Genomic DNA, 24,910 nt, shown 5'->3' with positions numbered 1-24,910 from the left:
ATCCTTCTATTTTTGCTTGTGCTGGAAGATGTTTTACAAAGAATGATGCTGTCTATTTGGCAGGGCCTCGGCCTGGTCAGGCAATGTTGAGGGAGTGGAGTCTGTGGTGCTGTGGTAACATGAGTTGGTACCCAGAGAAGAAGGAAGGGGAGCAAACAAACTAATGTGTGTTTTGCTAGTTTAGTCCTAAGTGATGTCTGTCTGTAGTTTGTTGTAACACGCTGTGGTGATCTCCAGTCATCAACTCTTGGGGTGCAGCTCAGCTGGCAGAAGTCCCCAGAGAGGAGAACATGGAATGTAGAAGACCTCCCACAAAAGACTAAACTAAGGGAACTGGGGAAGGGGTTAGTGGCTGTTTCTAGAGGTGTGGTAAATCAAAGAGCTTTTTTGTTACAAAGTGGCTTTTCCTTTGAGGTAGTTCTGTAGGCCCTGAGTACTGCAGACTGCACTGCGGCGCAGTTGTGGCAGACAGGCAGTGCCTTCCCAGCACACCCCATCAGCCACCAGGCCCTGCCCCAGCCCAGCAGAAGCCCTGCTGCCCTCTGGGGAAAGATGAGCTCTGGTGCTGCCCCCTGTGCACTACAGCTCCAAGAGTCTGCTGGCCTCTCTCTCCTCACTGTCCTCCCACCAGAAGTTGCCCTCATCATCTCATCCCATCTCTCCGGTTAATTGTTTATATGAACACAGCCTCATTTGTAGAGCATTCAGAGGAGTCGCTTCAAAACTGTTGGTTTTTTCCCTTTTACCTTAAAGGAGGTGGCAGCTGGGGGAATCAGGATGAGGTGGTGAAGGCACCTGAGGTGAAGTTACAGACCTTGCCCTCCATCTCATGGCAAGCATTGCTCACTCAGGGCAGCTCTCTCTACCGGCTGAGCTGACAGAATCCTCTCTCAGCTTCCCCAGTAGAGACCGAGTCTTGGGAAATCGCTGCCCAGAGTCTGCAATCGTCACTTCCTACCTTCTGACAATGGGTTGTGTGTAGATGTGAGTCATGTCAGACTGGTGGTGCCAGTTTCTTTAGCTAAATTCCTCTGTGACTCTGACACTTCAGCTCACGCTGAAAGCCAAAGGTACGTATGAGCCCGTTTGCTTGTGCCAGTGCCCATCGTTGTACTGCAAAGGACCCGGTCATCTCTCGTGTGCTCGTCCTCCCTGCGCTCTCACATGTGGTGTGCCTGTGCTTGGAGAGGAATGATTCTGAGTTGTGAGTTCGTCTCTTGTTACTATATCTTCATTACCTCTGGAAAATTAAACAGTGACTGCCATTTTCACAAGGATTTTGAATCTTGCAGCAGGAAAAAGAAAAGGTATTAAATTTGCTTTCTGCAGGTTTTGAATTTGTTAGTTTACAGAGAATGTAAGGTTAGGCCTGTGGGCATTCCATGCTCCTGATTCATAATTCAAGACTGAAGAGGTTGTGCCATTTTAATGAGTTTGTTTTAAAGGCCTCAGCTGACATGTGTCGTGTTTTCAGTGCTACCAGTCTGTGCCAGTGCTGGTGTGGAGCAGAGGGTGCCAGTGTGCTCTGCAGTGCCTTAGGTGCCCGCCAAAGGGAATTACCCCATTTCAGTAGTGGTCCTTATTTAACAAGTCTGAAAGATAATATGCTCCACCTATATGTAATTTTTATGGGATGCATGTCAGTACAAGTGGACTGACTTTGCTGATGCAGACATTCTGGTATATGCATCAAAACTTGTTCATTTAGCCCTTCTAAATGAGCATGAATTAAGTTTCATAAAATTACCCTCTCTTCAAATGCTCTTATACATGCAAGCTGAGTTCTCAGTCATGAGAGAATACAAAATAGAAGTTGTAAAAAAAGCATATTCCAGGAAATATGTTTCAGTGTATTACTAGTTTGGAAACTAATTATTTTGTTTATTATGCAATCCTATAATCTTGGAGCTGAGTGATGGCTGAATAGGGATTTAACAAGAATTAGACAAAAGGGGATCAAGACAGCAGTCACAGGCTGAGTGACTTATGTGAAACTAATTATTCAGTTGCATAGGAACAGTTTTCTGCTAAGATAAATTTCTATAGTTCTGCTGTTGATAAATTTCTTGTATTCTTATACCTTCATGGTAACATTTAATGACAGCCAACGTGGAAGGAGAATGTTTGAATGCAGCTTCTCACCAGCTTCACAAGCTAAGATTCCTTGCAAATTATTTGACTTAATTTCTTTAAAATATTCTTTTTTAGGCTGTACATCATTTAGGAGTACATCAGAGAAATGACATGCAATGTAATATTATTTCATTTTCCAATTGTTTCTTTTTAATCATAGAATTACTTTTCCAGTGTGCTAGTTGGGTTCTGCCCTCAGAGCTGTGCTCCATACAATATCCCATTCCCAAGACTTTTGGAGTCGAGTGTGGCCATTAGCAGATGGAATCTGTTCCCCCTTGTCTGTGTGCTGATTTGCTTTGATACATTTTCAGCACAGCCGTTAACATTTGCAGCATAATTTTTTTAAGTGTCATATTTTTAGAAGAAATCTGTTATGCTTTATTTTAGATGATACCTGATGCCTAAAGAGCACCACTGCCAAACACGTCGTGCATAAGAGAGAACATTTGGGGAAATGGCTATCTTAAAAAGATGCAGCACGATTTATTTGAGCAATTTGTTTGAAATTATATTCATCAGCATGAATTTCCTTGTCATCCATTCTATAGGCCTGTGTTATGAGCTGGAAAAAGATAAAATGGCTGATCAGAGCCAGTGACAGTAACACAGCTAATTCATGCTCAGAGCTGGGAAAGTAATATGAAATTACTGTATTGTGCAAATTAGTGACAAAGCAAAATAATGCTTTAAAAGGAAGACACCAGAATATTGGTTTAATTGACAGCTATTACTTTATATCATATTAGGAAATAATACTGTTTTGTGCCAGTGATGAAGTCTTAATGCTTTAGAAGTTCATTGGAGCATCTCAGAGCAGTGCCAAGAAGGGCTGAAAGCCTGCTCTGGTTTGCAGAAATGACAGTGCTGTTGTGCAGATTGTTGAAGATATTTTCCTAGAAATGGAACTGGGAGAAGCAGCACCATAATTTGGGAAGAGTAGTTTGCCTGTGCTAGGAAGGAGTTGGTGGAGTCAGTTCTGGTGGTATCCAAGAATTGGGAATGGTTTAGTTTTGTCAGTATAACCTTTAGGGCTTTGCTGCCTTGCCAAAGCCAACTCAAGACCTGAGTGTGCAAGGAGACACATGTTTGTGCAGCATTAATTGTGGCAGACCTGGGGCTCATGCAGGGATGGCAAGTCCTCCCTTTATGGCTGCAAGAAACCTTAAAGACTTGTTAATTGTGCAGTCCTTTTGATAATATCTGTGGTGCTTAAAGGTTCATTTCCATAGATTGCTTACATGAGTCATTTATCCTGCACTGTAAGTATCAGTATGGGAGAAGTCAAGGCTGAAGGCTCTGTGGTACTGGAAAAGGAAAAAAGGAAAACCAGCAGATGGAAGTGGAACTCTCAGCAGCAGGAGCAGGGCCCTTCCTTTGAATGTCTCCCTGGGGGTCTGTGCTTGGTTGTTTCTCTTTAATAGTAACTGCTGTCATTTAATATACAAAGGGAAAAGTAAATGCCTTTCTTCTTCAAAGTGACTAGTGTTTCAGCATTGGGCTCACGTGGATGAAGACACTGATGCTGTTCTGTGGATTTCTCTGTGCTCACCAGCACTGTAACTGTGGGCCAAACACCTCTAGCTTTTGTACACATGATCACGACTTAGCTGTTCTTTGAATGTCTTGTGTAGCCTTTGGACTAAGCAGCATCTACCTGCAGCCTACTGAGGAGCCAAGAGCAGGAGTCACAGAAGAAGCCGTTTCAAGAGGAAAATAAAGATGGGGGGGAAAATGGATGTGCCTAGAGACAAGAGAAAGAGAAGGTGAGGGGATAGCCGGCATACAAGGTAAGTTGAGTCTCTTGCTCATACCCATCCAGGTTAGAAAGGACCGAAGCAATGGCAGGAAAGGTCCATGCCACTCTTTCAGACATAGGTTTGGGCACCTGCCCTCCTTTGCTCTTCCTTCCACCCTCTCGCCACATCCGTACCTCAAGTGTCTCTGGCACTGCTGTGAATGAGCTACGGTGACTTGTTATGGATTGTATTTCCTAATCCAGTCAGCATGTATTATTGCATTAGCACTTGGCATTTCTCTTAAATTATGATCCTATTAGTACAGAGTTTAATTTGTTTGAGCTACATTTGTGACACATGTAAATAATCTTTCATGTAGACAACTTCTGTTGCCAAACACAGGCTACAAACTGCAGAGAGCAGAGGAACTTGCAGCCTCAGCTGGTAACATACTAGGCTCTGTAGAGATGTGCACAGAATGTTTATAGATTATGCAATGACATCATGAGCTCATTCAAACACCCTAATTTAAAATGCATACCTTGTGACCAAAGGAAAAATGCTTCAGATTCCACAAGGATAAACTGGATGCTCCAACCTGTATTGGCAGGTTACTTCTGCCCAATAATGGAGATTATAACCAAGTTCTGTTATGGAGAACTACTGCAGTTACTGCATGCTCATCAGGAGCTAAATCCATCCCCTGGCAGCCAGGGAGCTGCAGCCCCAGGATGCTCCTCACCATCACTCAGGACTCCAAGGCCTTGAGCAAAGGGAACTGCTGCTGGCTCTGCCATTGAGGAAAAACGATATCCTCTGCCAGGGGATTTATCACTCTGCCTCCAGGCACTACCCCAGCCATCAACATGCAGCATATTTCTTAAGTGGCTGGGGGATATATAGAGCTTGAGGTGCTGAGTTTTAATTTTCTTATTTTGCAAGCTCTTTGTCTTTCCAAACTAGATGGCTTTCACTTTTATCCCTTCCTCTGCCCACTCATAAAGCATTTCAATCCCTCAAATGTTAAGTCTTGGAGATGTGCAACTGCTGGTAACACAGGGCAAGGAAAAAGTGGTGTGGGTCTGAAACGGTAGCAAAGAGCAACCAAGGGCTTATTACTCAAAAAATAAATGCTCAGTGCTTTTTGCACTTTTTTATTGAATATTTGAATGCTCAGTGTGGAATACCAAAGATCACTTTCTGAGACAGAAGGTAGGAAGTAGTGATTGACAAGAAGGAACTGGGATTGACCATATGGGTTTATGCCTGTATTTTCAGGGCTCTTCACTCCTGCTTGAAGTACCAGGCAACTGTAGTCTTTAACAAACACAGTGGGTTTGGATAACAAGCCCATCTCCAAACAAAGTCTTCCCCATCCCTCACGTGTGGGTGTGTCGCAAAGCATGAAGTCATGGCACAGAAACATTGCTAAACTGGTAAATTGCAACAGGCAGATGGATGATCTGATCTGAGCAAGAGCAGAGCCCTTGGACAATGTATTCACCTGCAGGTTTTGTATCTATTCAGAAGTTATTTCAGTAACAAGATCTGACAAAAAGTCCATTCAATAGTTACAGATCAGGCTGGGATTTATACAGTTTGGGGGAATAAAATGCCTTATTTGATTTAGAGGGGTCTTTAACCTCAAGCGGTGCCCTCTACAGAGTAGTGCTGGATTTGGTGTGTCTTCCTAGATTGTTTCTATCTTTATATTTTAATGATACCAATATGGTTGCTAGTGAGTTTTTTATGGTATCCTGTCAAATTAAGCAGAGAACCTGAGCTTGATTTCTGCCTTTGTCAGTCCCAGCCCAGCCGTGTGCCTGTGTGGGCTGGCTCAGGGATACAGCAGTGGCCACTTGCCTTCTGGCCCACTCAGCCCCAGTCAACAGGACTGGAGGCCCCATTCAGCATCACCTCCCCTCCTTCTGCCAGCAGGGTGGGGAAGGCTGATGGTTCTGTGTGATGTGTGGCAGTGATGGATTTCTCTGCATGGCTTGATGCAGTGCCAGGCAGTGGTGCCATTGTTCAGGGTCACACTGAGGGTAGCTCAGCTGATCAGAGCAGGGGGCTGATAACACTGAGGTTATGGGTTCAATCCCTGTATGGGCCTTTCACTTATGGATTCAATGGTCCTTGTTGGTCCCTTCCAGCTCAGAATATTCTGTTTTTCTGTAATCTCAGGTATTTGCCTCTCAGAGCATGGTAAATATGACGTGTCTCACATGTCTGCAGCAAGCTGCCCTCTGTGCTTCCCCTGAAGTTAGAGGAGATAAGCCAGTGACACCAACAGGAACAATTAATTCAGTGTTTTCAGTAGTTTTACCCAAGAGGATTTTAGGAAGCATTTTGGATTTTGAAAATGCTTATTTGTTTGCACCTTATTCCACTTGCCTTTCTCTGATACTGTGAGGTGGATTTTAGAAACCCAAGTGTTTAACATCTGAATTCTTTGATATTATAATGGTTTTACTTGGGTTGTGCTGATGTCTGCAATCCCAGGGATGTTCCAGCAAGGACAGCTCTGGTCATAAGGAACAAAGGAAACATTTCTTGCTGTAGAAGTGAGAGTGCTCTAAATATGTCAGATTCCTAAATTAAAAGTATTAGGCAAAACCAGCAGGGATTATTTAATTATAAAACAAGTTTATTATTATTTAATGATAAAACAAGTCAAAAGCCACTCTATAAGGTACTAAGCAGGACCTGGTACCACCATGGAGTCTCACCTCCTTCACATCACTGAGATTTAGCCAGGAGGGCAACAAGCCCTTTGCAGAGGCCAAACCCTTGTTCTGACCATGGGGCTTGGCGGGGGCAGCACTCTCACACAGAGGGTGTCACATTTCATTAGGAGGAACAGATTTGCACTCTTAGGCGGGATAGATTTGTCAGAAGCCTCATGTGGCTGTCTGTTGCTCTAATGACACAAATCAGAAATAAACCTGGCCTAGCCAGATGCTGGACCAGATTTACAGCTGTTCTATGCCATGCACTGTGACACAGCCAGAGCCCAGGGTTGTCTTCGACACTGTGATTTCACCTTCTCCTGTGCACCCCAAGGGCCAGTACCAAGGTACGGGGAATCACAAACAGCTTTGCTGTAAGTGCTGCATCCCAAGTCATGTGTGCCTGCATTTCCACAACACTTCTCCAGCCACAAGAATTTGTTGTCTGCTGTTGTACTGCTGGGAAAAATGAACAAGGGCCTGTTGGTGACCACACAGGATTGTGCATTGTGGTAGCTGCAGTATTAAGTACACAGGGAGGTCTGTTAGCAAAGGACAGTTCTCCTGATGACCATATTTGCTGTATGTTTGGAGCCAGCACCCCTCTGCTTTTGTGAGGACTCACACTGCCATTGGCCTTAAATTTCTTAGCTTCACCTCTAAGTGAGCTCTGTATTGCTGGGTGATATGGCCCATGTCCCTCCCTGGTGCTGCTGGGGACACGGATGTCCTAGCCAAGTAGCCCTGCAGAAGCCTTTGGAGCTCTCCTGTGCAGGGGCCACTTATGAGCAGTGAAGCTGCAGTGGTTGGAGTTCTTGCCTGGTATTTGACATCTTCTGAGCCAGCAGGGCATCCCTCCATGTCTGAAATGCTGATCAGGTCTGCTGCAGCTTGTGCTCTGCTATCCTGAGCCACAGCCCCAGGCACATGTGAAGAAGGGATGCTTTCAAGACCATAGAGGAACTCTCTATGCTGAATGTTATTCTGGTCCTCCTTCAAGTTCATGGGTGATTTCTTTACCCTTAACCTCCCAAAAAAGCTATATTTGGACTCTCAAGATGCTGCAAGTAACACTGTTGTGAAAATGCCACACTGTACCCTGCACACTGGACACTCTACAGAAAATTGGGAATCAACTGATGATGGGTGAGGGAACATTTGCAGCTGTAAAACCCAGGTAGTGAGAGGTGCCAGGGCAGCCCATGGGTAGTCATCCCATGGCCTGGGAGATTCAGTGCAGCCCATGCACTGCCCTCCCCTTCCCATCCTGTGCCACCCTGAGGACGCCCTTCAGTTGGTGCTTTGAAGCGCCTTGCTTGTTACACCTTTTACTTTGCTATTCTGAAAGGTTGCATCTAAAAATTCTAAATTAATTCTGAGCAATGGTTCATCTGGTTTGAAAGGAACAGTGTGCTGTTTGCTGAGTTCATTCACTCTCCTTGGCAGTGATTGGGTTTGGATATAACATTTATATTACATCTATTAGAGCATGGAATGGGATGTGAATTATCCAAAGCTGTTCCAATCATCACTTAAATCTTTACAGATTGCAAGTAATAAACATAACTACAGTGTTGCTGAGACTTCGTGCCACTCAGACACCAGTTAGAGCTGAAAAAAGTTTGCAGATTATTGGGTGAGATATTCATGTCCTAAAGTGACTTCTGTTCCCAGTTCTCACCTCTACTGGTCACAAACTCCTTGCATTGCCTGCTGCAACTTGTGAGGACCAACCCAAACACTGGATACAAAGGCACTGGCATCTTTCCTGGAAAATGCCCTTTTTCTGGCAAGATCGCAATGTTCTTTTCATAAATTAACAGCACTTTTCCAAGAAACTGCTCAGACTCTTCACTGCAGTCCAAGTTTGTTCAGGAAAGGGTCCTGTTTTCAGCACTAGCACACAAACATGATGGCCAGTAACTGGAACCCAACTGCCACAAGGAGCAGCCTGGCCAGCTTTTGCAATCATATGCAGGACTGCAGCCGGCTGGGCATGTGTCTTAATCTGGTAGAAGTTAGTGATGGCAGTAGGTAGAACATCTGGTTTGGGGTTATCTTCTTTAAATAGTGAGGTGCAGGTGAAATCATGACAGTTAACCTAAAAGGCCATTAATCACACCACTAAAAACCCGTTAAGATTTGAGAGGGTCGGAAGTTCTACCTTCCCACTTTTGGGACTAATAAGGATCTACTTCTTGGATGATTAATTTACTTGTCTTCAACCTTGTTCTGGCCAGGAAGAATGGAAAGAAATATTGTAACACCACTAGTTTTCTCAGTGGAGATAAAATTTACTGCAACTAAGCTGAAACTGGGGCTTTGGTAAGAGGAGACAAGGCAAGAAATCCCTCAGACAGGTAAGACTATCTCAAAGCGAAGAGAACAGATGGCCTCTGAGTCACGGTGTTCCCTTCTTTCCATAATAATTGCATGAATAGAAGATGGGTAATAGTGGAATACAAGTGTAATAAATGCTCTGCAAAGAGCACATAGCAGCTCCTTCTTCTGAGAAGGAGCATGATCATGGTGAACATACTCAGCCTGGAAACAGTGCCATGTTTTATACAGGATCGACTTGCATGACAAAGTGCTGTAGCACTTCCTGAATTTGAGAGAGAGGTGGACAAAGTTTTTTAATTGAACCTGAAGCTTTGAGGACCCAGCTTAGGAGTGAGATTTTAATGAGTTTGTTTTTCAAAAATCAGTTCACTCTATCAGTATCATCCTTTCATCTGGGTCCACTAGCAGGAAAGGGTGCAAAAGTTCTGGGTCTGGTGTCCTGCACCTAGATGGGCTGAAGTGCAACAGGGAGGAAGCCCCAGGGCCACACAGCAAAAGGAGAAGGAGGTTCCCTTTGGGATGATGTCCTATTAAATCCAGAAAAAGTCTGGCACAGCTTGTTTTCTAGCAGTAGCTGATGGCTGAAGAGGGGAAGGTTATGCTGTCAGCACCTGAACAGAGCCTCCTAACAGGGTGGCAGAGAAACGAAACAGCTGAAACACCAATAAAGCACACTTCTGTCAAGGTATAAAATCGCGTTTATGGCAGTTTCTGCAAAGCCTATAAAACAGGTGGGCATTGATCTTTCAGTCATGCCTCTCTTAAAAAAAACAACCATAGCAGATGGCTTAATTCCCCTCTGAGGGCAGTACTATCCCATATGAGGCTCCTGGTTTTGTTTCTCCTAATTCAAGTCTTCCAGTCATTTGTAGGAAAAAAATTTCGCAGGGTTTGGTAGAGCTGCCCAAGAGAACCAACCTCACAGGTTTAAGCCTGGATGATTCAGATATATTGGATGAAAAGCAAAAGCAAGGAAACAACAAAATCCTTCAGTTACGGGAAGGAAGAAAAACACTGCAAGTTTCTGGACAAGAATACCATGCTGTGGAATCCAAAATGCTGACATCCTGGTCTAAATGGCCTCATCTCGTTTTCTTGGCCTACAGAGCACAACAAGAGAATGCAAGCTCTCAAACCTCTGAACATTTTACTTTTATCAAAGCAACCAAACAGAGAGAAAGGTCTGGAAACCACACAGGGGAAATGAAAAAGAAATAAATTAAAACATAAATTAAAACATGGCAAAATAATGAAAGCCACCTAGGAACGGACTGAGGACTTCATAGGATATCCCATACAGCCCAACAACAGCAACATAATTAAAATAAAACAACTGGAAAGCACAAAAGTAGCCCAAGAAAACTACAAGGAAATGGAATTCTTTTGAGACAGAGCTCCAGAAAATGTGGAAATGATCCTCTGAGGTGGACACCAAGAGAAGCAGGTGTCTGGTGACACAGCCTTCCCATGGGACCCAGACAAGTAATTTAGTGTTTCCATTCCTCTGCCTCTAAGACAATTCTAAAAATCCCCCCTCAGTCAACCAGTGCCAGGGCAAACTATGAAAAATCCCCTTCCTTGACCCAGCAGCCATTGCTCCTAGAAGAACCCTGCAGTTCCCTCTGCAACAACCAACAGAACACTTTGCATCTTGGTGGCCTTAGGCTGGCTGTCACAGGCATGGCACTGGTACTGCCCAAGGGACCTTGTTGGGAGTGGCTGGGTGTGAGCTGAGGGGTGACACAGAGGATTTGTGTTCTTTGGGCACTGTTCAGTACTCAGTGAAAAATACCGGGATCCAGACGTGGCTCTCTGCACTTCCATCAGGATCTTGGTCAAAGCCATGACTGACTCTGACTGTTGAATTGAACCAGGCTAAACAGCTACTCAGAGATGAGCAGTGGGAAAATGCATCAGCAACCAGGCTCACTTTCCAACATACCTACTTACCTTGGGAATTTGGGATTTGAGGAGTCCATCCTGCACCAGCTCATACTACATTCCTGAAGTGCTGGACCAGGGGTTGCAGAGGCATCATGCTTTCTCCCACCATAAGGTTTCTCAAATCCTGGTGCAAAGGAAGCAGCTCATGTATTAGGAGGTTTTGGGAATTTTCTGGAACCGAGCAAAATTGTTCCTGAGGACTTTGGTGAAACAAGCAGTATTTAATGCTTCACAAATTGGTACCTTTTCCTGCACATTGAGAGGGTGTCCTTGCTCAGGTACAAGGTGTCCTGCCCAGTGAAGTAGCTGAGCCAAGGGAGGCTGGGAACTTGCTCAGGCAAGTCTTCAGGTCATCTGTGTGCTGGGGGTACAGGACAGTCCAAGGCAGGGAGAGTCAGCCACCAGCTACTCTTTTATGTCTGACTTGCCTGCCCTGCTCCCTCCATACATGACCTGACCCTCTGGTACCAGCCACATGCTCAGCACCCGTGACAGGATGGGGACAACCCCATCATCAGAGAGCACCCTGGCATGGTGACAGTTCCACCAGCAAAGGCTGAGTGAGTGAAGCAAGAAGTGACTTCTTGGCACCTGTCTGCCCATCCCACTCAGCCCCTTGTGCTAGGACACATAGTGCACCAAATCACCTCTCTCCTTCCCAGGCTGAGGGAGTGTGGTACCTCACCTGGAAAACAGGGCTGTGACAAATGATAATGAAAACCCCAGTTTAGGCAAATTCCCGTCTGTTTAGTTAAGATAATTTTAGTTTACTACTTTTTTCTTTTTGGCAGTTGTGTGTGTGCAATTAGCTGCAATCTTGGCTTAAAAAAAAAATAAAGCACCCTAATTAGCATATTAAGCCTCCTCATTTCCCAATACTGTATAATGTTGTGAAAGCTAATCTATAATGTATTGGATGTTATGCAAATTCTCAGTACTCCGGATAGGGTTTACAAAGGCATGCAAATTAAAAATAGTGTTTGAAATAGGACTGGGGGGAGGGGAAAATTTGCACAATAAAATATGCAGGTAGGAGGAAAGGTGTTTATAACTTTCTTCCTATTGTTTGTGTATTCTCAGCTGCACAATGCTTTTCAAAGCTGAGAGATGTATTGCATAAAATCTCTCCAAACTGAATAGTTTTAAAATGAAATTTAAAATGAGAGTACTGTTCTCTGAGCAATAATTCACCCTGCTCTCTGCTGGGGTTTGTAATGGGAGAGTAAAGGCACTGAGCTTTCACTGTCTGGCTTTGCAGGCGTGCACGGCTGCTCGTAGCGTGTTCGTCTGGGGGTCACCAGAGGTCTTGGCACAGCTCAGCAGCCCAAGAGGGTCCATGGTGGTGGCTTGGCCAGGACCTGGCTGCTCCTTGTTGGTGTAACTGAGTGGGGCAGGTGCGTTACCTGCACCCCCAGGGTGTTGGTAGTGTCTTGGAGCGTGCTTTGATCTCGTTAATGTTTTACGGCCTTACCTGTACAAGGATGCAGGTGTAGCTGCAGCACAGCTGGCTTTTTAGGATGTCCCTGGCTCCTGGTGGAGGAGCTCTGCCTATTGCCAATGCTGGGCCTGCAAACACGGTCTGTCTCATGTGGATTGTCACTGCCATCCATTGGCTGTGTCCAGCTGAGTGTGTACAGCCAGCCCTGATTGATACTTAATTAGATTACAGCTGCCGCTTTAAAATAGCCATTTTATAAAAATAAAGTCTTGGCTGGTGTCAAACTGTGCCTTGTGCTGGCCAGGAGTGAGTGGTGGTGTCTCTGCTTGGACAGCTGAGAGGCAGTGCTGGCAGTGCTGTTGCTGGGACCAGTGGTTGTCCCCACCTGGATGGCTTTTCTCTGCTCTTGCCTCCCTGCTGGCCTGGGTAACACTACATAGGGTCATGTCGGAGCAGCCTGTGGAGCATTCAGCTCAGGAGTTCTTGAATACGATTTTTCTCATGATACCCCATGAGCTTCCTGGGCTCACCTGCCACTCTCCTGCCAAAGGACACAGAGCATCTCTGAGAGCTCTTCCCAACATCAGCCAGCAACAGTCTCACAGCCACCTCAAAAGCAGCTTTTTGGCAGATAAGGGAGCAGGGCTTTTCTTTACCAGCTACTTCTTCCAGCATCTTGCCCTGCCCCAGACATAGCAGCACTCAGTCATTCCTGTTGCTCAGAGTTGTGAGCCCTCCCAGACTGGGGATGTTTCCCTAAATGACACTGTGCAATTTAGCTTATCTTTAAGATGTTTTATATAGGTCTTACTCCTCTTTCTCCTGAGTCTCTTCTGCTCTGCAGACAGTCAGGCACTTTGGGCAGGGGTAGGAGGCAGGGAGCAGCAAGAGCCAGACATGAGGCATACATGGGCTGAGCTCCTGCGTCTCCTCTGCTGACAGCGGGCCTTGAATGGACCCAGAGCAGGCTGTGCATGTGTCTGTGGGGTGTCGTCCTGTGCAAAGTGGCAGAGCTTTTGCTGAGGATAAGAACACAGCCCTGTGTGGCCGTGGAGCAGATCAGAGCTGTTCAAGCAGGAGCTGGAACTGAAGATATTCCTTACACAGGGGGCCTGTCTCATGGAAACAGGCAGGAAAAAAAATCAAATCATCACATAAGGAGGAAGTGGAAATGACAAAACTTAACTGAGAGCTCCTCAGGTGCTGCTTCCCATGTGGAAGGAGCAGATGAGCTTAGCTCCTCTGGGCTGTGGGCTCTTGGCAGCGCCAGTCAGCAACTCCGTTTATCCTGCCAACATTTCCCACCCTGGGCACTTTTAGCCAGCATTTCCATATTCATTAATCTGCTTCATAGAGGTCTGCATTTGCTTCTTTTCTGCTGCAGTTCCCTGGACTGGGGGAGTTGGAGATGCAGCAGCTCTGGGGTGTGCAGCCGAGCACGATGCCTCTGAGCACAACCCCTACAGCGCCAGCCATGAGAGCTGGAGAAGCCAGTGCCAGCAGGGAAGTGGCTGTGACAGCTGGCAAAATCCCCCTCCATGGATCCAGCCTGGGAGTTTTTGCTTTGCAGTTGTGCAGAAACTCGTTAGGCACGGTGGCTGCCAGGGATCAGGGGCTACAAGCATTGTTCAGCCGTGAGAAGTCAGAGTGGCTGGTGTGGGGGCATCTGTCTGTTAGTGCAATAGGGGGGTACTGCTGGATCAAACCCACACAAATCTGTAAAGCTACTGCAAGTGCCTGTGGGGCACCAAAGTGGGAGATTGGCCTTGCTTTGTTTCTACTGCCTTCATTTAACAGTGAGTGCCGATTACTCAAAGCGATATGGGCAGGACCTGGTAATGTAGAGATGCTCTAGTTTTAACTTTAAGGGGATGATCCAGTTGCCTGCAGTGTAAATACTTTGTGGCCAGGAACCCTGCTTTATCGCTTTGTATAGTTTTGAAGTAGTTTAAAGATTGAATAACATAAAATAACATAATATAATGTTATTTATGTTATTTCCCACGTGAAGAACTCCTGTAAACCTTGCAGTATTGAAACTCAGTGAACAAGGCATCTTAGACAAGCTGAAAAACAAATGGTGGTACGATAAGGGTGAATGTGGAGCCAAGGACTCCGGAAGTAAGGTCAGTCACTGAAGGTCTTTTTGTACTGATTAGCAATCACATTTTGACCCACTGTTTGTTTATACCAAGAATGACTTTCAAAAATTGCTATTTACATTTTGAAGGATGAAAGAAAAGAATAGAAAAAAATAAGTAAGTCTCAGAACTTGACAGCATATTTCTTATATGCAGTAACAGACTGTAGTTGTAAGTATGTTTCACTGTGTGAGTATTTTGCTAGAAACATGCTAAGAGAAGCCCCCAAAGCCTTTCAAGCTGGTGTCTTCATTTAAATGTGCAAGTTTTAGCACAGTCACTGTCTATTATTCAGGCCAGCATATTTTCTTATTTTTATTGAAAAAACACATTTTTGTTTCAAAATTATTACTTAGGTTCTCTACATGTCAGTTTGGGAAACAGTCACATGCTTGCTAAGGGCACAAATTTTCAGGACAGACAGCTGATAAAGAAAAAGTGCCTTTCCTGCCCTAATTGCCAATTCATTTTGAAATTGGTTGGATTTTAAAAAAATAAATCTAGAAATACTAATGGTTAATCATTACCTAAATATTGTATATTCCTTTTTATACTGCTTTGAACCATTTTGCTGCTGTACTATCCTGTCATCCACCAGTCATGCTATGGGGCTGCCACTGTTAGACCCTAGGGCAGGTCCCACCCCTGAGGTCAATCGGCCCAGTAGCTGCACACTGAAATTGTAGGGAATATTTATTTACACCATTCAGTCAAAAGGAGGATTTTTATTTTTTTTTATGCTTATAGACCCACTGGGGAGAAAAACTCTGTAAAGTGCTGGGCTTGTTGAAGTGAAGGACATTTTCAAAGGCACCAAGAGGAGGAGGAATCCAGTTCCAGCTGAAATCGGTCGCAGTTGAGTGCCTAACTCCCCTGGTGCCTTTGGAAGTGCTCTCTGTAATCATTCAAACAGAAAACTATAATTTCAAAGCACCCTTTCAGTGATGGAGGACATCAAGTTTCAGTGAAGCCAATAATAAAATTTCATTGATTTCAGTAGGGCTGGAAGTTGCTTAGGGCACAGCCCAGTAGCTGTCGTAGTAGATAAATTTGGGATCATGGGATATCTGAACACACAGCAGCTGCCAGAGGAACTGTGATTGAAAAGAGGTATAAATGATTAAGATCTTTAGTTTAAATGGGGTTGTTCGCTACAACCACACATACCAAACTGCCTGTGAAACACACATACAAGGTAGATGATATTTTGCTCTGATTATATGCAAATTTAGCTCTCCCTAGAGAGATTCGTTAACCAAGCTGTGTCAGCAGCGTCTTCTCTGGGCACAGACAAATTTCTCTGGCACCTGCCCATCCACCCAGCCAGTGTGGCGTGGCAGCCCAGCCAGCTGTGCCAGCCAGGAGCTGTTCCTGCCCACAGCCACCCACCCATGCAGCAGCAGAAGGGTTGCAGCTCTACTTAATCCCATTCCAGAACCCTGTTCTAAAAAATGCAAGCTTCTCCCCATCTGACATGTATTGAAGGAACATAAACCCTGACCAGTGATTTTTGTGTCACAATATCTGGTTTCATTCAATAACTCACTCTACAGAAGGTGCTAGTTTATTTAGCTCAGGGCTCTGCTATTTGACCTCTAAGTAACTGACCATCTTTATAGGGTGGGCTTTTTTCCTTAACTGTTGTAAAAAGGTAGTTAAGTCTAGCAGCATCTCAAGAATTTTACCTACATTGGCCAAACCGAAGTCTGTAGTGGTTTGGCTTTTTCTTTTCTAGTTTTGACATGGCCTTCTGTAAATCCTGCTGTTTTATGCAGCCACCGGCAAACTTTTCCCCGAGTGCCTTTGCTACCAGGGATGCTCGGCTGTAGGCAATCTTGCTCTGGGACACCGAAGGCCTGGGGAAGTCAGTGGCCAAAAAAACCTCATTGCCTTGGAGTCAGCCAGGGTTTCACCCACCACAGGGTGGAGGACAGAGCAGTCACTGCTGTGCAGCCCCAGGCTGTGGGGATGGGGGGACAGCACTGGTCCATGGGCCAGACACTGAACACTGTGAGTGTAGCTATTCCAGCTAGGGCTAATACAAAGTAGCCTGTTGTCTGTCTGTCTGTCTGCCTGCTCCTCACAGCAGAACTAACAGCGTGGCTCGTTTCTCTTAGGACAAGACAAGCGCTCTGAGCCTGAGCAATGTTGCTGGCGTGTTCTATATCCTTGTGGGAGGCCTGGGGCTGGCCATGATGGTGGCACTGATTGAGTTCTGCTACAAGTCTCGGGCTGAGTCCAAGCGAATGAAACTCACCAAGAACACGCAGAACTTCAAACCTGCTCCCACCACCAACACCCAGAATTACGCTACCTACAGAGAAGGCTACAACGTGTACGGCACAGAAAGTGTGAAAATCTAGGGGTACGGCTGCGGGCCAGGAATAAACCCCCTGGGTTTTCTTCTTTAATTTTTTAGCTCTCCATGCTATCCTGTTGTGTGCACCAGGGGGCTGCTGCAAGAGGCTTTTGAAACACCATCTTGTGGTAGTTTTTAAGTGTCAGTCATTTTAATTTCTTCCCTAATCAGAAGTAGGATCAGAAAGGTACCGTTCTGTTTTACACACAGAGGTAGCTGGTTTTGTGAAGAAGTGAGCAACTACTCTGTCTAGCATCGTGCTAGTTCAAATGAAAGTATTTTGTTAATTGCTTTAAAAATCACTATCATTGGAATTCTCATCTCTCTTGCTGCTGTTCTCTTCCTCTTTGTTTTGTAAGCTATAATCAGGTCAGGTAAGTGCTTTTAGGAAGTTTCCAAAGAACTTGCAATAGAACCAAACCTTTTGCACTAGAATTCATGATTTCTAAAGCAGGAAAAGTGAGCTGAATTGCTAACAAATGATTCTGAAAAGGCCTGGTTAGCCCCTTGCCCACAGTCTGTTCCCCTCCATGGGCTGAACTCCCCTGCCCCTCATTGCCAGGCAGTGATGAAATCTTTCTGGTTTTATTTTAGATCTTCACCCTGACAGCATGCAAGACAAAAAAGCAGCAGAGAATGTGGCTGCTTCATGGATTTGGACCATCTGAGCCAGTTGTACTCTCTCCGAGGTGTCAGGCATGACACGCATTGATGATGGTGCAATGTACTTTTAATAGGAAAAACTGGTATTTTTTCCTTCAGTGCCTTATGGAAGACTCTGAGACTCACAACAATGCAAACCATCACTGAAATATTCTTGCTTTGCTTCAAAGAAGTAAAAGAAAAAGAAGAGAAGGAAAGGAAAAAGAAAATAAAAGAAAAAGGAAAATAAAATAAGAAAAAAGAAAAAATAAAAGAAAAAAGAAAAGAAAAGAAAAGAAAAGAAAAGAAAAGAAAAGAAAAGAAAAGAAAAGAAAAGAAAAGAAAAGAAAAGAAAAGAAAAGAAAAGAAAAGAAAAGACGTATGAAAGGGAAAAAGGAAAGGTCCGGTAACAAGATATTGGTATGTGAAAAATAAAAAAATTCTTGTAAAAAAGACCAGTGCAACAAAAGCCATTCTTTGATACCACTGCACAGTAACTGAACTTGTGTCCTGAAAGCAACCGCAGCTGGTTTCATCAGCCACCCCAGTCGTATCAAATTATGAAACTCCTCCTGACACAAAGCCTCAGAAATCTGCTGCGTGCAAACGTGGACTGGCCTGCCACTGCTTGTATGAGCTGATGTCAAGATGTTTCTCTATTTACTTACAGTGGTGTGATTTTATTTTTTTTTCTGAGCCACTTTAACCTTTCCAGCTAATTTGAGCAATTCTGTATAGCAGCAAAAGGTGTAACACCTGAAGGAAAGAATCCGTGCGTTCAAACCAATTAAGGTCAATGACTGTGAACCTGTAAATCCAAAAATAATTTGTGGAACTGCATGTCTTGCTTCCAGATTAGTGAATTAATTTCTTGACAAGGTAGCTAAAGTGCAGGCAGAAAATATTGCATTCCTTTTTTTTTGTTCTATCATCAAGCATACCTACAGGTGCTTTATTAATATGTCATTGGGTGGCTTTTAAAATTATTTTTAAAAAAAGGAAAAGCCACTTGCTGTTTAAGTTTAGACCATATATCTCTTTTCTTGCTGTGCATTTGCATTTAAATTCACTGTTTAATATCAAGCAATGAAGCAAGAGAAGGGCAGGTTAGTTTTTCCTAGGCCTGCTTCTCCCCAGTTCTCTCCCACCAAGCACCGTGCTCAGCTAATGCTTCTCAGTCCTTGTAAAACAGAAGCAAGGAAAGAGGATAGTAACTCCAGTTAGAACTGCAGTTCCAGAGTAATAGTAAGCAATCTTACATGACTCCTGCTAGTACTGTTATATTATATCAGCTCCTGCCAACTCTTGTTTCATGCCTGGTGAAGGATGCTCCTGTCCCTGCCTCTCTGTGAGGAGGACGCCACGCTCCGGCCACCTCTGCTCCAGGATGAGCTCACTATTACTCACATCCAACGTCTTAGACAGCAGCAGCATTCCAGCCTTGAACCTCTGCCTGGAAACTACTTAACTTCATCTCTAAAAATAAAAATCACAAAAAAAAAAAAAAGAAAAAAAAAAAAAAAAGAAAAAACCAACAAAACACAAAACTTTAAACATATTGTCAATCACATGGAAAATGTTTAATGGAATATCTGCATACTAATTACCTCTAATCGACAATATGTATTTTCCGTAGTTTATGATAGAGTTTTATTTCATCAATAACATACAATGAAAAAGAGACTCATTTAAATCAGTCTGACCCTTAGGCATTTAGTTTGCTGATGATAGATTTGAACTTTTAATAGGATTTAAACACAAAACAAAAAAAAACAAAAAACAAAAAAAAGAAAAATAAAGTCTTGTTAAAAATATGTATTTCCAACAAAATGTAATATAAAATAATTTTAAAAGCTCATAGGAGAATAATTTATTGTTCAAGTTTTTAACGAGATATTGACAAAAAAATTGTTTTGTTTTCATTTTCTTTTCATTTTTTTCAACTTCTGAACACAATCACATCCCCAGCAAGGGTGAGCTAAAGCTGTGCAGTTATGAGTTGTATTTAAAACAAATGTTTTTCTTAAAAGGTGTATAAAAGATGTATGTTTATCAAATCAATTTTTAAGAGTGGAGGCTTCACACCAGTGAAGGGAGTTTGGTAAATGGTTCGATATTTTTTAGACTTGCATGTAAATCTAAAATGTGTTGAGTGCTTACCAATTCTGGCTACCAACTTCAAGCTATCAGAAGTTTGGCAGTAGTGTCATAATGATTTGTTTTGGTATATTTTTTTAATTTGTTTTGCTTCGGGGGCTTTGGGGGTTCTTTCCTTTTTCTTTTTTTTCCTCCTTTTTTTTTTTTTTTTTTTGGTAATTTAAGTTCCTATTTTTGGTCGTTGAAACTGCACTTGAGTGAACAGAAAAATTGCCAAGCAAACTAATGGCTGTAAAAGCATAAATTGCATGTGTGGGCATCAATTACTGAGCCTCATTTTGATGAGGTGTTGTACAAAGAGTTTTAATACATTTTGTAAATAAAACTGTAAAGAAAAAAAAGTTTAAAAGCTTGCTTTTCTTCAGGGGAGAAAGAATCCATCCCTACTGCTCTCCCTTTGGCCAGTCTGGGATTCTCCTCAGATGTTTACCACAGAATCCTGGAAAGATTTCTCTTTGAAGGATCACCCAGTTCCAACAGCCCCACCAAGGTCAGGAGCACCTTTCTCTAGACCAGGTTGCTCAAAGCCTTTCCAGTCTGACCAGTTTAGGGGCCCCCACACTGAAGTGAGGATGCTGCTGGGAAATGGGTATTTCTGGTTTGCTAACCTCCAAACCACCTCATTTTTTATTTTCTTGCTGATGGAAGCTGGTTGATCCTGCAAGGTGTGAGGTACAAGGAGTACCCTGTGAGGAGCAGGGAAGGAGCAGGGGAAAAGCCTCAGGGCTCCAGCCAGGGTGGGAGATGCTCTGCCCTGCCACTGCAGTGGGCAGCAGCATGGGTAAATAAGTTCCTTAAATATTTACTAAGCAGATGTATTTTCCTGCAATTCTCAGCTTTTCAGCAATGCTTCTTTAAGGAAAAAAAACCTTTCAACCAACATTGCAGCTAATCTCAGCACCAATTTTTTGAGTTTACGTCACAATGTGGTTTTTCCAAATCACCAACTATGAACTGTGGGGAGTAATCCTGGTATTAAAGAGCTGGTGTGTACCCAAACCACACCCCAGCAGGGCCAGCCTCTCTGGGCCTACCCCTGGCCACATGAGCCTCATGGTCCCCATCAGGAACCAGCTTCCTGGGCTTCTTCCAGGGACCACTGAGGGTGACACTACTGTTAGCACCCAGGGCCTCTGGGGCTGAGCTGAAGCAGCACCAGGCTTCTTTTGAATGACTGGAAATGAAAAGATCAGCTTCTGAAAAATAATAAAAACCCACCAGTGGAGGTCTTGGGCAGTAGTGCTACTGCAGAGCAGGTGGGCATGGACCTGAGTGGTTTGGCCAAAACAGGAGATGCCTGGAGTGTTCCTGTGGCACTGCCTCTGGCTGCTGGGGAAATGGGAAAAATGTATTTGCAGTCACTGGTACTTTTCACAGCTCAGCATCTGGTGCCTGGCAGTGAGTCCCAAACATGAAGCTGCTTGAGCCCAGCCTCAATCCCCGTGGAGCTGCCACTGGCACTCCTTGTGCATGAGTGCAGGGGGAGAACACATGCTGAGCACACCCTGTGTCTTCAGCCGAGGCTTCAGCAACTGCAAATAAGCTCAGGGATAAGCAAGGACTAAATCATAGCAATAAATAACAATTACTCAACTCTAAACCACCTTACATGGATGAAGGTTTCAGATTGTCCTGGGTGTAAGCAGGGTTCTGTGCTGAGCACACTGGGCTCCACGTGGGACCACCCTTCCCACAGGGCACATGGAGGCCTCACTGAATGAGCCTATTTATGTGTAAAGTGCCCACACAATGAACACAGGGAGGCATGGAAAAAATATTGTTCTGTCCTTCAGCTTTCATTTCATGCTCAACATCCAGGCCAACGTGGGTGGGCTGCATTTTTCTAGAGAGCTGTCTTGACCCACTCCCTGCTGCCTGACAGCCACACACAGCCACGGGGGTGAGTTATGCTCCCTTCTTCCAGACCTGCCAAAAAGTGTCTGCAAGCAGGGCTCAGTGTGCCCACTGAGCCCCAGCAGAGGCCAGTGCCAGGCTGATGCCAACCCTGCCCTGAGTGAGCAGTCACTGCAGCACTGCCCTGCCAGGGGCTCACCAGATCCTGCACAATGGGTGTTAAGTTTTTCTAATAAATATGTGTCAGGTGAAACAGAGCAGTTAGGGCTGTGGTGAAGTGGCACAGCTGCACTCAGTGAGCTGGGAGAGCCTGGCCAGCTGGGATGGGGTGGGGGATGGCCTCACATACCACAGGGATGAGAGCCAGGAGATGGTCCAGTCCGGAACCTCCCTGGACCACAAGGGCAGTGAACCAAAACCTGCACTTGCTACACAGACTCCAGCAATTGCAGCAGGGTTGCATGGCACCCCTGGAATGCTGAGCTCCAACACACCCCAGCATGATCCTGTCTCTAGACTTCTGCAGGTCAGGAATAAATAGGAAAAATTCAGAGTAATGCATCAAATTCCAAGAGCCATCAGTGGCAGCAAATGGACCTCAACGGTGTTCATGTTTGAGCCTAAAAATCCAAACCAATAACAGCTCCTTCCCATGGCACACCACACCTAACAACAAAAGAAAATTAATACTGTGCCTTTGTGGCATAGATTTTCCTTCCAATGCTTTGTGCAAAGCACTGCAACATTTATTTTTTTTTAAATAATTATTCTTTACGGTTATAAAAATATTAATATGTCATGGATATTAAAATTAAATTACAAAATGTCTTTGGTGCCCGTATTCATCATTTCAGTCTGGAAAATTTGCTCTTATTTTGCAGGCAGCAATACATAAACAAGATCTGAATAATGATAGCTCTATTCAATTAACCTAAAGGATTTAAGTACAGAGATAATATTTGCATGGATATTATAAATTTCATAGTAGCATTTACTAAGAATATAATGTATCTGAAATTGGTATCCAGGAGGACAGAGTGCCCAGGAGCAGCAGCATGGTGCCCCTGTGGCACTGCAGCTGCAGGAAGGGCCCAGGCTGGCATTACACCATGGGACAACACCAGCAGGGCCAGGGCACCCACTGCTGCATCTCTCCCAGCCCAGGAGCTCCAGGCTGCAGCCCCAGCACCACATTGGGACAGCCCTCTTTTGTGTGCCCTGTGGTAGGCAGTTTTGGCCAAAAGCTGCCCATCAATATCCCAGTCCTGCTCTGACTCTGTGTTTGGGCTTCCTTGTCTTTATTTCATCAGTTAACAGAGAAATTTGTAATAGACACCACCACTGCAACAGCATCACCAAAACCAGCGTCCCCTGGGCACAGGCACTGGCAGCAGCTGCCCCACCAGGCAAGGAGCAGCCAGACAGCACACAGTACCCAGAGAGGAGTCTGAGCACAGGAGCTGCCATACACAGAGCCAGTGCAGCACTAAAACCTCTGCCCTTCCCTGGTGCAGCTGGTAAAACCCACTGGGAGCACCTGCAGCGCTGGTTTTGCTGGACACCACAGCATTGGCTGACTGATGTGTTGGATGGTGGTGCCTCCACAGGCTTGACACAAGGGGCAGGATAATGAATCCTTGCTGCACACACCAAGTGTTTATTTATTGGTGTTTCTATCACTGCAGTGTTATAGCCCTAAATTACTTATGCTATTGTGGCATTTTGAGGATGACAGGACATCTTACAGCAGAGCAAGAGGACAAGATCCTACTCTGCAGCAATTTCCCCCTGCTGAGGAGGCTGCTGGCACCTCCCAGCAAACGGGCAGAGCTCACACCTCAGGGTGAACTTGGAGCTGATTTTTAGCAGCAGATGAGGATCAAAACCAGGATGTGTGGTGGCACCTCACCTGCCCCAGCAGACAGTTATGGGGGATTCTCCCATCATTTCTGTGGTTCCAGGGTTTTGTTACTTCATCCTAATTTCAGGCAGGGAGAAGTTGAAGGCAGCAGTAGAAAACAAGATAAATCCAAAGAAAAATGGCTCTGAGGAAGGGCTGGGTAACTTGGCAGTGATTACTGACCTTCCCTCTCAGAGTGGGGACCAGCACAGGGCTCAGAAATGGGATTGAGCTAGTGACTGGACCACAAAGGGTTAACAGGGGTGCAGGCACGCACCCCAGCCTTGATGCCAAGGAGGGGGTAAGGCACTTAAAGCCTGTAAAAGATGCACAACACAAACCAAAGCCATGATGCTGGTAATGACTGGTGCCTTAGATAATGTTTAGCACATAAATAAAGTAATTGGCCGATTAATGAGCATGTGGCAGATGCTTGATATGCTGTAACAAGTAGGGAAGGGTATGATGTAACACCAGAAATTGATTAAAGGAATACAGAAGCAGAGCAGAGTGTGGGAGAGCAGTGCCTGGGCCCTGGGGCAGTTGATGTGGGCAGGCTTGGGGGCAGGGCCACAAGAGCAGGGAGAGGAGACAAGGGCTTGGTGCCCGTGCCAGGAGCAGAGGGGGGCATGAAGGGCAGTGGGGGAAAGGGGATAACTGTGGGATAACTTCTATTCACTTACAGCCCAGAAAACCAACCATATCCTGGGCAGCACCACAAGAAGCATGGTCAGCCGGTTGATGCAGATTCTTGTACTCTCTATTCTGCTCTTCTGAGATCCCACCTGTAGCACTGTCCAGTTTGGGGGCCACAAAATAAGGGCAGGGACCTGCTGGAGTGAGTCCAGGGAAGGCCACAAAGAAACTCAGAGGGCTGGAGCCCCTCTCCTCTGGAAACAACCAAAGAGTTGGAGCTGTTCAGCCCACAGAAACAAGGCTCTGGTAAGACCTCAGAGCACCTTCCAGTACCTTAAGGGGCTACAAGAGAGCTGGAGAAGGACTTGTAAAAAGTCATGGAGTGACAGGACAAGGGTGAGTGGCTTTAAAGTGGAGGAGGGTAGGTTTAGATTGGGTATGTGGGAAAAATTCTTCCCTGTGAAGGTGCCTGGGTTGCCCAGAGCAGCTGTGGCTGCCCCATCCCTGGAAAGCATTCAAGTCTCAGAGCAACCTGGTCTAGTGGACAGCATCCCTACCGCGACAGAGGGTTGGAACGGGGTGATCTTCAAGGTCCCGTCCAACCCAAAGCGTCCTGCAGATCTGTAACACCAGGAAGCCATGGATTCGGGAAGCCGGGGCGGGGAAATCTGTGCGATGCCGTGCTCGGCGCAACACTGCCATGCAGCGGTCGGGACGGGGGGAGCGCCGCTGGCTGTGGCCGCCTCCCCCAGAGCCTTCGGCGGCCCCCGGGTCCTGGCCCCAGGCGAGCACCGCGAGCCCGAGCATCCTCCTTCCCCTGTTCTCTGGTGAAGCAGATTTTTAATATCATTCCAAGCCTTTTGACAAATACTACATTTCGTTTCCAAATATGGCC

The 24,910-nt window shown here is 45.1% G+C and overlaps 1 protein-coding gene across 7 annotated transcripts in view; it reads left to right on the top strand.

Moving 5' to 3' along the window:
* Positions 1-19,088, top strand: part of GRIA3 (glutamate ionotropic receptor AMPA type subunit 3) — a 146,382-nt gene extending 127,294 nt beyond the window's left edge. For 2 of the 7 annotated variants that reach the window (XR_015276569.1, XM_086851176.1), the window contains 3 exons: positions 14,338-14,452; positions 16,585-16,832; positions 17,421-19,088. Coding sequence is in view for 6 of the 7 variants with exons in the window: in XM_086851176.1 (XP_086707302.1) it covers positions 14,338-14,452; positions 16,585-16,830 (361 nt within the window). In the remaining variant the exon portion in view is untranslated. Of the gene's footprint in view, positions 1-14,337; positions 14,453-16,584; positions 16,833-17,420 lie in introns of those variants that run through there. The other 5 variants (XM_086851175.1, XM_086851179.1, XM_086851178.1 and 2 more) reach the window with 4 other exon arrangements.
* Positions 19,089-24,910: the final 5,822 nt, after the last annotated feature.

The sequence above is a fragment of the Cyanistes caeruleus genome, chromosome 14 (assembly GCF_971803275.1).
Source record: "Cyanistes caeruleus chromosome 14, bCyaCae1.hap1.1, whole genome shotgun sequence".
NCBI classification, from domain to species: domain Eukaryota; kingdom Metazoa; phylum Chordata; class Aves; order Passeriformes; family Paridae; genus Cyanistes; species Cyanistes caeruleus.
The sequence above is the reverse complement of the archived record's forward strand: the minus strand, read 5'-3'. Positions and strand labels throughout refer to the sequence as shown.